Source organism: Gobio gobio (assembly GCF_949357685.1).
Source record: "Gobio gobio genome assembly, chromosome: 5".
NCBI classification, from domain to species: Eukaryota; Metazoa; Chordata; class Actinopteri; order Cypriniformes; family Gobionidae; genus Gobio; species Gobio gobio.
The window spans coordinates 23,454,229-23,470,076 of NC_137101.1; the positions used below are offsets into that span (position 1 = coordinate 23,454,229).

General features: G+C 41.2%; 1 protein-coding gene across 1 annotated transcript in view; it reads right to left on the reverse strand.

The window, feature by feature from the left end:
• Window positions 1–10,598: 10,598 nt before the first annotated feature.
• The window catches only part of LOC307126260 (nuclear pore complex protein Nup107-like), a gene marked incomplete at its 5' end in the record, with an annotated part of 34,732 nt that continues 29,482 nt past the window's right edge, over window positions 10,599–15,848 (reverse strand). The window contains one exon of the mRNA XM_079816722.1: window positions 10,599–10,756. Within this exon, the coding sequence (XP_079672848.1) occupies window positions 10,649–10,756 (108 nt within the window). The 3' untranslated portion in view covers window positions 10,599–10,648. The remainder of the gene's footprint in view (window positions 10,757–15,848) is intronic.

The following is a 15,848-nucleotide window of genomic DNA, read 5'->3' on the forward strand; positions in this document are numbered from 1 at the left end:
GCTGCAGGTCGCCCGAAAACAGTCTGATTTTAACAGTACAAAACAAGGCAATTTATCTATATGTTAGGGGGAGTGGTTATACAGCAGAGGAGGAGACATTCAAACAAAGGAATGCATATGTTGTGTAGATAAAGGACACACCCTACATAACTGTGTCCCTCGTCCAGATTCAATCAGCATAACAGTGCCATTCAACTGCATAGATGCTAATTCAATCACTCAGGCAGTATTGCTCTAAACTTGTCATGCTAAATAGTCAGGAAATTGCATAGAGACAAAAGACTTAATGTCTCAACCACTTACACAGCCTGAAATAATCTCCTTAGAATTTCCTCAAGTTTACTTCAAAATGTAAAACACAAATATAGATAGTGTTTTCAGTTATATTCTATTACATTTGAACCTAGATATAACAATGTATACATTTGTAATTCAACATTCCCCCCTTTGGGAGTTCTAATAACTCCCACATAATACAAATTTAAACCTTCATCAGTCCATTCTATAGCTTATGTTTTTTTAGCATAAGCCCCATCGCCTAGTCTACAAATTTAAAACTGAAATCACTACATTAGGAAACAAAGATGAAATTCTCAAGGTGAACGCATATCTTGAGGCTAAAGGTTTGGTGTGATTTTGGAGTCAGAACTGAGTTTCAGTAGTCATGTCAAAGCAATAACTAAATCAGCTTACTATCATCTGAAAAATATTGCAAGAATTAGAAGCTTTATTTCCAGGCAAGACTTAGAGAAACTCGTTCATGCTTTTATCACCAGTAGGGTGGACTATTGTAATGGTCTTCTCACTGGCCTTCCCAAAAAGACCATTAGAAAGCTACAGCTCATACAGAACGCTGCTGCCAGGATCCTGACCAGAACCAGAAAATATGACCATATCACACCAGTCCTCAGGTCTTTACACTGGCTTCCAGTTACATTTAGGATCGATTTTAAAGTACTATTACTTGTATATAAATCACTAAATGACCTAGGACCTCAATACATTGCAGATATGCTGATTAAATACAAACCCAACAGATCACTCAGATCATCAGGATCAAGTCAATTAGAAATACCAAGGGTTCACTCAAAGCAAGGAGAGTCTACGTTTAGCTATTATGCCAGCCGTAGCTGGAACAAGCTTCCTGAACAGATCAGATGTGCTCCAACAGTAGCCACTTTCAAATCCAGACTCAAAACACATCTGTTCAGCTGTGCATTTACTGAATGAGCTATGCCACTGTACGTCCGACTGATTGCACCTTATCTTATGCATTTACTCAATGAGCTCTGTGCTTTGTCCGAACTGCTTGCACTTTAATTATGTTTCATTTTAACCCTGTTTTATTTTTAGTTTTTAATTATACTTTTATTTTTAATTATTTTTTATTTTGTTAAGGCTGTCTGGGTGGAAGAGGTTGAGAGACGGGGGAGCGTAAACCTGACTCTCCATTTTCTTCCACCCCAGATAGGGGATTTCATCTTTATTTTTATTTCCTTTTAATTTCCTTTTAATTCCTATTATAACTATTATACTATATATATTTTTATTTTATTCACTTATAACTATTTTAACTTCATTTCTGTGTAAAGCACTTTGAAATGCCACTGTGTATGAAATGTGCTATACAAATAAACTTGCCTTGCCTTGCCTTGCCTTGCCTTGCCTAGTCATGTAACTTGGAAAAAGTTACAGGCACATTTCACTTGCTCTGTGTTGATTGTCTGTAGTGACGAATGACATGCTGCCACAGGAACAAACATGCCACTAGGGTCCGTGAAGTTCATTACGGGCAATATTCTTTTGTGGTTGGATCAGTCCTTGTGAGTTCTTTGTTGACCTTACAGGTTTCCGAACCATGAAGAATTATCTTCAGTCATCTGATGTAATTTTGCTGAAAGATCAAGAATGTCTTGTTGGATTTTGTTCAAGAGTCCTTGACCACCATGTTTGTGCATAAGTGAGTCCTTGAATGCAGCCATCTTCTTTGTTGGTGGTAGGAGAGCAATCAGGGTGCACCTGCCATTGAATTGGCTGAGCAGGATGTTATATACAGACGTTCCTCCCATCATGTTCCACCCATGGGATTCCTGCTCCTACTGAAGGCAGGTGTGGCATGCAAACGTTCTTTCCAGCAAACAAGGTGTTTCTTGACATATTCATCAGCTCTGAGAATATGTTGTTTCTGGAGTCTACACTTTGTGCGATGTCGCAAGGCAATCTTGTAGCAAGGCAATCTTGATCATGTTGATGGAAGACTGAAATTCCCGTAGATCATTTTCTGCGTTGTGTATTTTTTTCTTTTCTTCTTCTTGACAGTTGACTCAGTAGTGGGTCTCGTTGTCCTTCAGAGGTTGTGGCTTCATACGCAGGTGAGGATCGGTGCGTATGAATCTGGGGACAGCCCTCAATAGGTATCTGCACAAAGAAAAAACAAAAGACAACAGAGCAGTATTTGTTCTAAAAGACAGCAAACATCAGGGTTGTCTCTTTGTTCAATCGGAGTCTGCTATTGTTGTTCCTTTTTTCCCTATTTGTTAATTCCTGTGACACCTAAAGAAACAGTGAGGTAAGGATGGACTAGTGGATGGGAATGCCTACAAGGGAATCTTCGCCGCAGGTTTGGCCCCCGAATGCCTGTTGCATTCAGTTCTTTCCTGGGCTCCTCACTGATTCGTGTCCTACCCTATCCCTGTTGGTGGGGGAACAACTTTATAGTGTGACACATGACTCCAGGTTTTTCTTCCCTGACACAAAACTGCAGCTGCTGTAATGTTACCTTCAATCACTTGAGCTGAACCCTCAACAAACAACTCCAATTCTGCATTCTCAATGGGAGTTTCTGCTATTTCATTCGTAGTTGCGTTTGTAACCGTAACACAATCATGAGTCATTTCATCCTCTAACAAAACTTCAGTCATTGCAGACGTACATGAGGATGGGTTTGTGACTGGTGCACTCTGTAAAACAATGTTCGGGGCTGTGACGCTAAATTTAACTGAATCAACAGGCACATCAGATACTGATTGAATGGCTACATCTGTTTCAAAGAAAGCTTGCAAGTCAGGATTAGCGTTATCAGTCTGACTAACTTCATTCACATCAGTTTTCTCTTCAGCTTTGTTGAGGTTCAATTTCTTAGTCAAAGAAGCTACTCTAGCACAGAGTTCTTCGTTCTGTTTCTCTAGCTCTGAGATCTGCTGAGACTGTTGTCTAGCTAGCGCTAAACCAAATTCTCTGTGACAACAAATAATGCCTTTCACATTGTTCTTGCGAATACATGCTCCTAAAACTTTTTTACATTCATCAATCGACCAATTCTTGTCCGGATGGATCTCATATTTCTGAGTTAGTTTTTGTCTAACTTTCTCGGTGACAATTAAATTAATCTGCACTCCTAACTGTGATATGAAATCGCTGTCTGTCCACAGAGGAGCTGCGAGACCACCTTTTTCAGTTGTGGGGGTCAGTCTAGCATTCTTTCTAAACATTTTTGAATTTCTTTGTTACCACACACCCAAACACTCACTTCTCTGATCATTTCTTTGTTAACACAGCTCAACTATTGTTAACTTTCTTTGACAAAAACAGAGGACAAACACAAATATTAACTAAATGTTAATCTTCCCTGCTTGAAACAGAGGATGACGCATCTCTAAAAACAAACTTTTTTTTTTTTTTTTTAGACGGTAACACAAATATTAGCTATGCTAATCTTCCCTATTTAAAACAGAACAATTATTAGTTTGTGAGGCTAATAACTTCCCTATTTGAAAAACAGAGGATAACTCATCCCTAAAAAACCAACTTCTTTAGAGGGTAACACAAATATTATCTAAATGCTAATCTTCCCTATTTAAAACAGAACAATTATTAGGTTGTGAGGCTAATAACTTCCCTATTTGACAAACAGAGGATAACTCATCCCTAAAAAACTTTTTTAGAGGGTAACACAAATATTAGCTAAATGCTAATCTTCCCTATTTCAAACAGAATTAGAGGGTAACACAAAACACAAATATTAGCTAAATGCTAATCTTCCCTATTTCAAACAGAACAATTATTAGTTTGTGAGGCTAATCTTTTCTGTTTGATAACAGAGGATAACTTAGTTAACCAAACCCTACAGCCGTCCGTTAACTCTTCCCTGGCAGCCAGAGGATAAACAAATTTGTACTGGTCTTTTAAGGTTCTTTTGGATAGAGCAGCACTCACCACAACCCTTGGTTGAAAGATTCAGTCTGGAAAATCTTTGTTCAGCTGGAAGTTTCGCTCTGGATTTCAGTCTGGAACGTAGGCAGATCTTTATCTTTGAGCTTGAAGTTTCAATCTGGATTTTAGGTGAGGAAGCTGGAAACTATATCCGGGTCACAAGGCACCATCTGTTGTGAACTTCAGTTGTTTCTTGAAGTATGGAGACCAGGAGACGTCGGGATCAAACAGAAGTAATTCTTTTAATGAGAACTCTCTGTGCTGCACAGTCTGATTTTAACAGTACAAAACAAGGCAATTTATCTATATGTTAGGGGGAGTGGTTATACAGCAGAGGAGGAGACATTCAAACAAAGGAATGCATATGTTGTGTAGATAAAGGACACACCCTACATAACTGTGTCCCTCGTCCAGATTCAATCAGCATAACAGTGCCATTCAACTGCATAGATGCTAATTCAATCACTCAGGCAGTATTGCTCTAAACTTGTCATGCTAAATAGTCAGGAAATTGCATAGAGACAAAAGACTTAATGTCTCAACCACTTACACAGCCTGAAATAATCTCCTTAGAATTTCCTCAAGTTTACTTCAAAATGTAAAACACAAATATAGATAGTGTTTTCAGTTATATTCTATTACATTTGAACCTAGATATAACAATGTATACATTTGTAATTCAACAATACGACTGTTATAACATGAATGGACACATATAATCATATTTGAAACAATTAATCAAAAGGAAATTCTTTCATCATTTACTCACACTCATGTCTTTCCGAACCCATATGAACATCCTTGGTTCTCACGTGTCATGCAAGCGCATTTAAGTTTTAATTTACCATATTTGATGTGGTCTATGTATGTGCATCGATCAATGTTTATATGTGAATAAAAGCCTAAATTGAATCTGTTTATTAAAAAGACTGTTTACTGGAATACTTAATTATCATTGGCCAGTCCTGACATTTTACGGTGTGTTATTCCCCGATAACAATTGTCATTAATAGCAATGTTAAATAACATACAGCGCACCTTGCGTCTGTTATATTTATTGATTGTATTGAAAATGAAATCAGAGGACCTCAGTATTAATAGTACTGTAGTATTGTGTCTGTGTTTGTTGTTTCTGTGTTCATCACTGTAATGGATTATAAGATACTAAACATAAGATTTCAAAACAGTTTAATCTCAAATCAATATCTCATCCCCACAATTATTTATGTAATGAAAAGCTGTGTAAAAAGCGTACTTTAGTGTACTTTATCCCTTAGAAATTCTTCACTCGTCTTGGCTAAAAGCCACTTGCAACTGTTTTCTTCACTGAAGCTTTGCGTTTAGTGAGCTACTAAAATATTTCAACAAAAATCGATATTTTGTCTCCAATTATTTGCTTATGTGGGAAGTAGCCATATAATAAGCAGGATAATGTATATCCAGCCTGTTGTTATTGCAAAAAACCCTTCAGGGTGATATAAGACCTGTCCACTTCATGTCAGGACAGGGTCCTGATGATGATCACCCTGTCTAGGTTTATTATGCAATTACAACAGGCTGGATGTACACTGTAAAAAAAAAATTGGGGGAAGAATTGTGAAAATTGATCATTACATATTGGCCCAATAAATGACTTCCAAATAATTATCCCAATGCAAAAAGATGCATTGTACTAATCATAGCTTAAGGTCTTCACTCAAAATTAAAATTGTATATTCACCGAACATATTTAATTGTGCTCAGTCAATCTGTGAAGTCGAAGTGAAAAATCCATGTTGGCTGAACAAGTCCTACGTCCGAAAAACTGTATACGCATGCGCAAAATGCGCTTGAAGAAAACCGTTCTTGTGGAGATTTCTAATGCGGAGCGCGGGAGCGGCAGCGCGAGCGGAGCCGAACCAGCAGGTCCTGTCCTGAAGACCGAAACAGACATTCCCAAGAGAATAGAGATATTCATCTCACAAAGACGTTGGTGAGAATTGAGCACTGAAATTATTCTCCAGAGTTTTGCTTCATGACCCGGTATGAAGTTTAAAAGACATTTTGTAGAATCACGAGTTCATGCATTCATGAGTGTGTTCTCGTTTACTCTAATGGTAGCCAATCGTTTTATTTTCCTCATGTCTTATATGTCTAAAATAATAGGTAATAAGTAAATTAAGTCATTTGTGTGATATGTGAGCCATGCGACCCGGTGCCGTTAGATTTGGCGTCGGCCTCTTTCAGGGCTTGAGTTATTGCCTTTTAATATCAAACACGTCAAGCTCGTGATTTTCTTATTCGTCCATTCATTCGTCTCATCCTCATTATATAATGAAGAAACTTCTGTTCTGTCATTTGCCAGATGTGATGCAGGGGAACTTGTCATTAATGTTAGTTTTTATTTTTATTTGTAGGTTTTTAGCCTATGCAGTGCCGCGTTTTCTTCACCACAACAAGACATCCTGTTATGCAGATGACTTATTAAATGTATTCAGTTTTTCCTTATTAAAAATGTTCACATTTTATCATTGGCCAAAAATATTTTCAAATATCCTGTGTTTGAATTTACTTGTTAATAAAGTAATGTGATAAAATGTCAACCCTGTTATCTTTGTTCTGTATTTTGCTTAATATATTTATGTTTTTAGTCATTTTTGTCTTCTGGGCAGTGAGAAATAAACAATTGTGACTAAAATTTAAAACATTTAATTGGACCAATCTCACAGTTTCACTGTTAAACATTTCTCCAATTCAAAATGTTCTAGTGACCGATCACATCTAAATTTTTTAGTTGGCCAAATTGAATTTCTGTGAATTACATTTTATCAATTCACAGAAATTCAATTTGGCCAACTGAAAAATGTTGATGTGATCGGTCACTAGAAAATTTTAAATTGGAGAGGCCTGACATTTTTTACATCGTTGGTAAATTATATTTTTCCATTGGCTCAACATATTATTTAATTGAGCCCATGTTAACAGACTGTTGCCACAATGGATAAAATTCAATTCACAGAAATTCAATTTGGCCAATTGAAAAATGTAGATGATCAGTCACTAGAAAATTTTGAATTGGAGAGGCCTTAAATGTTTTACAGTATATATAGGGCCACGTTTTTTTTGCCTTGGGACCCCAAAATCACAAAATCCGCCCCTGTTAAGGAAACTTGTTTGGAAACAGTCAGTATTAAATTTGGTGGCACTAGTGTGAATGTGTGTGTGTTTGCAGCTGCTGGAGCTGCTCGGAATTCTTCTCGCCCAGCAGGGTTTAGCTCACTATTGTGACATCATCGTGGAGATTCCGTTCTGGCATCTGTAAACTGCAGTTCTGACTCTGGTCTGCTGTTGGTGTGTTAGGAGTGCACAGATTGAACGACTTTCGGGACTTTCTTCAATATCCATAATGGCGCTGTTAAGCAGTATATTCAGACAACTGTCTGAGCATTTTGCTCACTTCTTCCGCAGAAGGGAGACGCCTCAGAGAGCACAGCAGTGTGCAGCACAAGGATTAGCGGCAGTAGAGACACCTCAAGAGGAGTGCGAGGCCTCCTTCAACTTCACTGCCCCTGACAAGAAGTGCAGGAAGAAACACCGCAAGGTACCGGAGAAGTGCCAGCTTGGAGAAAGAAAGGAGGAAACAGAGGTGAAGATGCACGGTCTAGAAAAGTGGATGGAGGGAGGAAGTGAGCTTAGAGAAGCTGGAGAAAAGAAAAGGAAGGGGAGAAAACGGAAGGAGCGGAAGATTACAAAAAAGCCACTTCTTGTGGAGGTCAAGCCTCTACATGCTACGGTCAGATCTTCCATATTAAAGCCAATAGAGGGAGAACCAAGGCTTCCAAGTGTCTCTGGACACCTCACTCTAGCAGCCGCACACTTCAAACCCCTGCCGCCAGTGACAAAAGCTCAGAGACCAGCTCCAGCACCTGAGGATGTGATATCCCTGCCATGTTCTCCGCTTCAAGAGGATCCTCCTAAACTGTTGGCGGTTCCTCCATGTCCAGATGAAGTTGTTTCCCCTCAACGCTCTTCATCACAGAAGCTTCCATTGGCGGTTCCTCCACGCCCCACTCCAGCACCTGATGTACTGTTTTTCTTCAGACGCTCTTCATCTAAAGTGCATCCTCCCAAACGACTTCCTCTGAGCCCCACTCATGCACCTGATGAAGTCGATGCTCTGCAACGTCCTCCCAGCCGGAAGCCTCAGCCGGTCACTTCTTCCCCATTGGAGCCACTTCCAGAACTCATTCTGGTTGACATAGAGGATGAGGAGAAGGAGTACGTGCAGAACACAGGGAGGACCATCCGGGCCAGAACCTTAATCAAGTCTGAACGCCCCCAAACGCTGGAGGCTGAAATGAAACCAAGAAAGATGGTTGCTTGGTTGGAGAAGGACAGCGAGGTGCAGGAGGAAGCGTCGCAAGCGAAGTGGTGGAGGTCCAGGGATTCCAGGAAGAGGAAGGTGACCACAGTGAAATCCATTCGGATGATGCCTCCCAGATGAAGCGCTTCTCTCCTGACGGTCCCAAGAATGAGACCCAGCACAACGTCCAGATAAAGTGCAAAAGAAAAGTGCCACTTGTTCTGTTCACCTGGGCAGAGGAGAATACCAAGAAAAAGGTGGAGAAGAAAATCATTAAGGAGAAGAAGCGAAGAGAAAAGGAGTTGCTGCTTGAACGCTACAAGAATGATCCGAAACTGAAGCACTTGTGGATCAACAAACACAACCACAACTACAACTCCTAATGCCACAGATCCCTCTTCACCCTTAACCCGTGTAAATAAAAAAAAGTGTGCTGCAAACTAAAAGTTGAAAGATCCTTGCTTGTGTGATAGCTCGTATCATATCATGATATGATTTATGTTATAAATATAAAAAACAGGAACTCATTATTGATTTTTTTACTCCGTATTGGCCCACCCTTACAACAAAGCTGCTTATTTTTGAACTTTTGTTTATTATCAGTAAATGGGTATATTGTTACATAATGAAAATTCAGACTATATTGAAGTTTCGGGTCTGGAGCTTGAATGTGATATGTGAAAATGAATGTTATATGTTCAATGAACTAAAGCAACCCAAGACAGAATATCATGTCAAGAAGTTAACAAGGTCAAATTCAACACAGCTATTTTCCTTTTGGCTTGACTGTAAAGGTCAATATTGATGGATCAACACTATCAAAGGTAAAGCATCCAAAGCACTTGCATGGGGATGGCGTACACGTATCCTACAGTAAATAATAATAATAATAATAGTGCAGAAATAATATGTAGCCATTCGAAAAGGCATTCTGGCCTAAATGGTAATTTACGTCATTCTTTTTTTATTTTGTTTTGTTACCTTGAAACATTCAAACCGAACTCAAACACATAACAGTTACATTTTCAGGACTCACAAATGCATTTTCGTATGGAAAAAAGTCCAAATTGTGAGATATAAACTAGCAATTGCAAGAAACAAGACAAAACTGGGAGTTTGTATTCGAATTGTGAGATAGAGATTCGCAATATTTTCGTATGCTTTGAACTGAACCGTAATTGATCGCTATGTGTGGGTCACTATGCAGCACGATAAACAGCTCACACGCTCGTGTATTGTGGTTTGGGAAACTTACAGAGATGGAGATATGATCTGTGGTGTGTCATTTGAAGGTTTTAGGCACTCCACCAGAAAAGCTTCCGTTAGATTTGTGGTCTGCGCGAGACTGTCGGTTAAAGTTGACGGATGATGAACTCGCGTCTCCTTTGGACAGCTGTGAAAAGACTTTCTAATAATTTGGGTCTCGGCACCGTTTATATTTACTTCACTCTCTGTCACTATATGATAAGAAAAGCCTAAAAGAAAAGTTACTCAAGTCGCGCCCCGTATTTTCTGTCAGCTGTTTATAAATAAAACTTACGATGGCCGCATCGCAAATGAATCATTTTAACGGTTCTTTTCAATGAAACGGACATAAGCATAGGTCTATGGACATAACAAGGGTTAGCAAACCGGTCTGAATCGGTTCAGTCTGGATGATTCGGACAGTTCACTCACGCACTGAATCGTTTGGAGCGATTTCTTACGATAGTCAGTGTATGTTTAAAGAAAAGAAAAAAAACATAGCTGAATTTAAGTAACCTATAGCGAACAATATATCACTAAAATGCAGTCAAGTTTTTATCTACTATAAATTGAAATCAAAACTCGTAAAATATATATGTATGCATGTATGTATGAGTATAGCGTTATAATTAATTTATATGGATTGAAAACATACCAAGTTGTTTCTCTAACTATGAAAATCCTAAACCTGTTACTGTAAATATAATTTTTTTTAGAGGAAGAAATACTTTAAAAATCAGTGTGACTCATAAAAAAATACATCTGTAGCTAAACAAGCAACCAATCTTACGAAGCTCAATTTTCTTCCAAAACAGGACTGAGGACATAAACAGCATGAGAAAACAGTGTCTAGGGCTGAATCTCATATCCAAGTGGATCCAGGCCTTTATCCAGCAAAAGTAGAGATGATTCTCTCATCTTCAGGAGAAACTTCTGTAGCTCCTCTTTAGAGAAAACCTGACAGAGACAGAAAGTTCAGATCACATAAATAGCTTTACTTTAAGGGTGTTTTCACACTTGGGTCCTCTTTAAAATAACCAAACTCAGACTCCTTTAAGTGGACCAAGAGGTGAACCAAGTAAAAAAGGACTCAGTCCTCTTCACGTTCACACTGTCCCAGTACCTGAAAGAGGACTCAGATCCTTTTTTGGTCCACTTTAGTAGGAATGTGGTCTCAGACCCCTTTGTGTTCATACTGTTGCTTTTTGGATCAAGTCCTGTTCAGTATTTGATGGCTGACCTTGTGGCCTTCAACATTTGACCCCATTCACTTACATTGTTTGTGCCTCAGTAACCAATATATTTGTTTGTAAAGATTATTATTATTATTTTTTATGACATTGCTACAAATGCTGTTGAATTGAGTTGTTTATGTTTTTACACAAAAATGTTTATTTTATTGCAGAAGGCAATGGTAACATCAAAATACAAAAAATAAACAATACTGTTAAGGAGTTCGTTTTAATGCCGAACTACTTAGTTGTTTGAGCCCGGGGAAGGCGTGGTTGACACGCTATGTTACTATGCTCACTTGATTGCCCTGTGCTAAACCAAATGCATAAAGACGAAAGTTGAAATCCAAAGTGGTCCATTTATTTTAATACAGCATTGTCCATAGTTTCCATCAGTGTAACAATACAAAGCGCCGCACGCAAGCGGTCAAAAACCCTTTGCCCTTCCGGGTCAAACACCTGTCAACAACATTGTATCTGCTGCCTTTATACCTAAGGCTAAGTTACAGACATACGCCACCCAGTGTTAAACAACGGAATTACAACCCAAATACAAAACAGCATTTTGGCTCTAACACACCGGCCCCTAATTGTTGATGACCGGCAGACACAACAATTCAAACAAATGAAACAAAAGGAACCAAGTAAATATCATGAAAATCAAAATGATATCTTCTCATTTAAACCCCATACACCAAACAAAGTTTGGTCACGGGTCTCTCAATGATATTAGATTTTGTCTGCAACTTCACAGAGCGTACCAAGCCCTGCTTATCAGGAAAAACTTCAAGTACTCTGGCGAGTGGCCAAGAACCACGAGGGGCCGAAGCATCCATGACGACCACAATATCACCAATCTTCAAACTCCTCTTCTTGTCGTTCCACCTTTGCCTCTCTTGAAGTAGAGGCAGGTACTCCCTCACCCATCTCTTCCAAAACAAGTCTGAGAGGTATTGCACCTGTCTCCACCTTCTTCTTACGTAGAGGTCATGAGGCTTGAACAATCCAGGGGGTAAGGCTGGCTTCCCCTTAAGCAAAAGTAGATGGTTAGGTGTAAGTGATTCCAAATCATTTGGATCATCTGACAGTTTGGTAAGTGGCCGGTCGTTCAAGATGGCTTCTGCTTCACAGAACACTGTATGCAAACCATCATCATCTAGCGTCTGCTGACCTAGGACAGAGCTAAGGACCCTTCTTACGATGCGGATCATCCTCTCCCACACACCGTCATGATGGGACCCGGCTGGTGGGTTAAAACTCCAGCGAATTCCAACTTGGGAAAGGACTCCTTCAATCTGCTGATGGTTAAGTGCAACAAGAGCTTCCTTCAGTTCTCGGTTCGCCCCAATAAAGTTTGTACCGTTGTCAGACACCAGGTGAGTTACTTGCCCTCTTCTGCTTATAAAGCGCCGCAGAGCATTGATACAGGCATCAGTTTCCAAGGACGCCGCAACTTCTAGATGGACAGCTCTGCTGGCTAAACAGGTAAGTATAACTCCATACCGCTTACAAATTCCTCTTCCTTTCCTCACTTCCAAGGGACCAAAAAAGTCCACTCCCGTGTTGGTAAAAAGGGGGTAGGTCTGGCTGAATTCTCATCTCTGGAAGATCAGCCATCTTTTGTTCCAGAAGACGTCCATTGTAGCGCCTACAGAAGCTGCATTCCGTAATAACTTTTCGGATGGCCGCATTCGCCTTAGTAATCCAGAACTTCTTCCTTACTGATGACAACGTGTGAGCACGTCCAGCATGGCCCAGACTCTGATGAACATATTTGAGGATGAGCGTTGCTACATGCTGCTCCTTGGAGAGGATAATGGGATGTTTAACTTCCTCAGGCATCGCTCCCCTACTCAGCCTCCCTCCAACCCTCAATAAACCATCAACTAGGACAGGGTCCAGCCTATATATTGGACTCTGACGACTCACCGCTGCCTTCTTAGAGGACAATGAAGCAATCTCCTCCTCAAATCGTTTCTGCTGGCAATATTTAATCACTGCAGCCTCTGCTTCTGACAAGTCATCTACAGTCAAGGTTTTACTCCTAGGAATCACAATGAACCCTTTCCCATCAGTCTGCCTTGAACTGGATTGACCAGTTTCCTCTGACTGGATTACCAAAGGCTCCTTTAGCCATTTTCTCCAGCGAGCCTTTTCCAACAACACTGCCTTCAAACGGAGAAACCAAGCGGCTGTCCTCTTGAGCTTCCTCCAGTCAGAAAAGTAGCTAACAAGCTGATCAGTGGGCGTGACTAAGTCACGCACATTTATCGCATTTGTGGTGGCCTCTCTTCTCACCTCTTGGTCGTCAGGATTCAATGAAGCATCCGGGGCAGTATTAGGCCAGTCCTCCTCCTGCTCCCACAGAAATGTAGGACCTTCCCACCACCTGGTGGTCTGTAGAAAGTCTGCAGCCGTCAAACCCCTCGATGCGTCGTCAGCCGGATTGTCCTTGGAGCAGACATGCCTCCATTGCCAGGGTTCTGATGCCTCTCGGATGGTTGAAATTCTATTAGCCACAAATGTGTGAAACCGTCTATCCTCATTCTTGATGTACTTTATAACGGAAGTACTGTCTGTCCAAAAGACCGAATCTTCCAACCTGAAGTTTAATTCCAACTTTAGCATTGAGTCTACACGTACAGCAAGAACTGCTGCTGTTAACTCCAGTCGTGGAATAGTGATGGTCTTCAACGGTGTCACCCTAGCCTTGCCGAGCAGAAAGGAGACTCGGATGTGACGTTGCTGGCTCAGCATCCTCAAGTATGTAACAGTCCCATAACCAGCTTCACTGGCGTCAGCGAAGTGATGCAGCTGGGCTTCGGCAACCTCACCGAAGTCCACTGGCTTGACGCATCTTGGTGCCTCAAAAGCATTGAGCTGGTCCAGGTCTTCCAACCATACTTTCCATTGGTTTAAGATGTCAGATGGCAAGGCATCATCCCATGCACATCCTCTTCGGCATAGTTCCTGCTGCATCACCTTTGCAGGCAGTGTCACTGGTGCCAGAAAGCCTAGGGGGTCATACACTGAGCAGATGGTTGACAACATACCACGTCTGGTAAGTGCCTGTTGCCTCACTTCGATCTTAAATTTGAAGGAGTCGGTTTCTACAGACCACAATAGACCCAGAGCTCTCTCAACTGGCAGCTTGTCCCGATCCAGATCCAACTCCTTTAAATCCTTAGCCCTTCGCTCTGTAGCGATGGCATGCAAGACGGTGCGGCTGTTGCTAATCCACTTCTCCAAGACAAAACCTCCTTTCTGGCACAGTAAAGTTAGGTCTTGGATCATCTGGATAGCATCCCCTTCAGTGGAGGAGCTCTTCAAAGTGTCGTCCACGTAAAAGTTTTTCTTGACGGCTTGACATACATTGACAGCAAACTCAGACTGATGATCATCAGCGCTTTTCCTCAGTGCATAGCTTGCACAGCTGGGCACCAAACAAGTGAACGGTCATCCTATGCTCCACCAAGTCCTGGGTAACATCTCCATTTGGCCACCGGAGAAAACGGAGGAAATCCCGGTCTTCTTCTGCAACCTTTACCTGGTGAAACATGGCTTGTATATCGCCCATGAATGCTACAGGTTCCTCTCTGAAACGAAACAAGACCCCAAGCAGCGAGCTGGTGAGGTTAGGGCCCTGAAGCAGCTCCTTATTCAAGGATGCTCCTTGAAAAGTGGCTCCACAATCAAACACAACCCGAAGTGTTCTTTTCCTTGGGTGGTGGACCGCATGGTGGGGAATGTACCACACTCTTCCAGGCTCACCCTGAAGCTTCTGCTGGGGCACAAGCTCTGCATAGGTGTTAGCGATAAGGCCGTTCACATACTGTGCATACTCCTGGTGCAAGCTGTCATTATTTAAGAACCTTCTTCTTAAGCCCTGCATCCTTTGCTTCACCACAACCAAGTTATTAGGCAGAGAAACATCCTTTTTCTTGAAGGGTAACTTTAAACAGTACCTTCCATCTTGCATCACTGCTGAATCCTCCATGATCTCCATAAATCTGATGTCGTCTCGAGACATTTCCCTTTCCTCTGTAGCCTTCTCACTGAAGTCATGGTTGTATTGACTGACAAGCATATCTTCGAGCCTTTGCAAAGAGATATGGTTCACTGTGGCTGAGGATAATGATGCATCACTGTTTCCACTCAGTGGGCCATTAACCACCCATCCCAACACTGTCCTAATAGCGTACGGGCCATCCTGGCTGCTATTAATGACCTCCCAGGGTTCTAATACCTTGGGTGCGTTAGTTCCGATTAAGAGGTCAACATCTGCCTTCACACTTGGAATGCGCACACTTGATAGATGAGGCCACTTAGCCAGATCCTCCGACCGTATCATATTATCCACAGTGACTGGCATTTCTTTCTGTGTAAATACCTCAGGGAGGGTATAATAATCATTAGCCTCCAAATTGGACACCTCCAAACCTGACAAAGAAAATGATGAAACGACCCTTTCTTGCCCCATTGTGTGCAACATGAAGCTTGTTGCTTTGCCTGTGATGTTCAACTTCCGCATCAGGTGTTCAGAGCAGAATGTGGCGGAACTTCCCGGATCTAGAAAAGCATATGTTGTAATTACCTGGCTTCCCTTTGCCGACTTCACCTTGACAGGAAGGATGGATAACACACTCTGGTCCTTACCGGCCCCTGTATGTCCACATGTTTGAGGAGAAGACTGTTGCTGGCCAGGTGAAGCTGTTAACTGTTCCTGAGTCACTTGTCTTTTAATGTGTAATACAGTAGGGTGAGATTGTCCACAGATTTTACATGCCAAGCGACCCTCACAGTCCCTGCTCATGTGG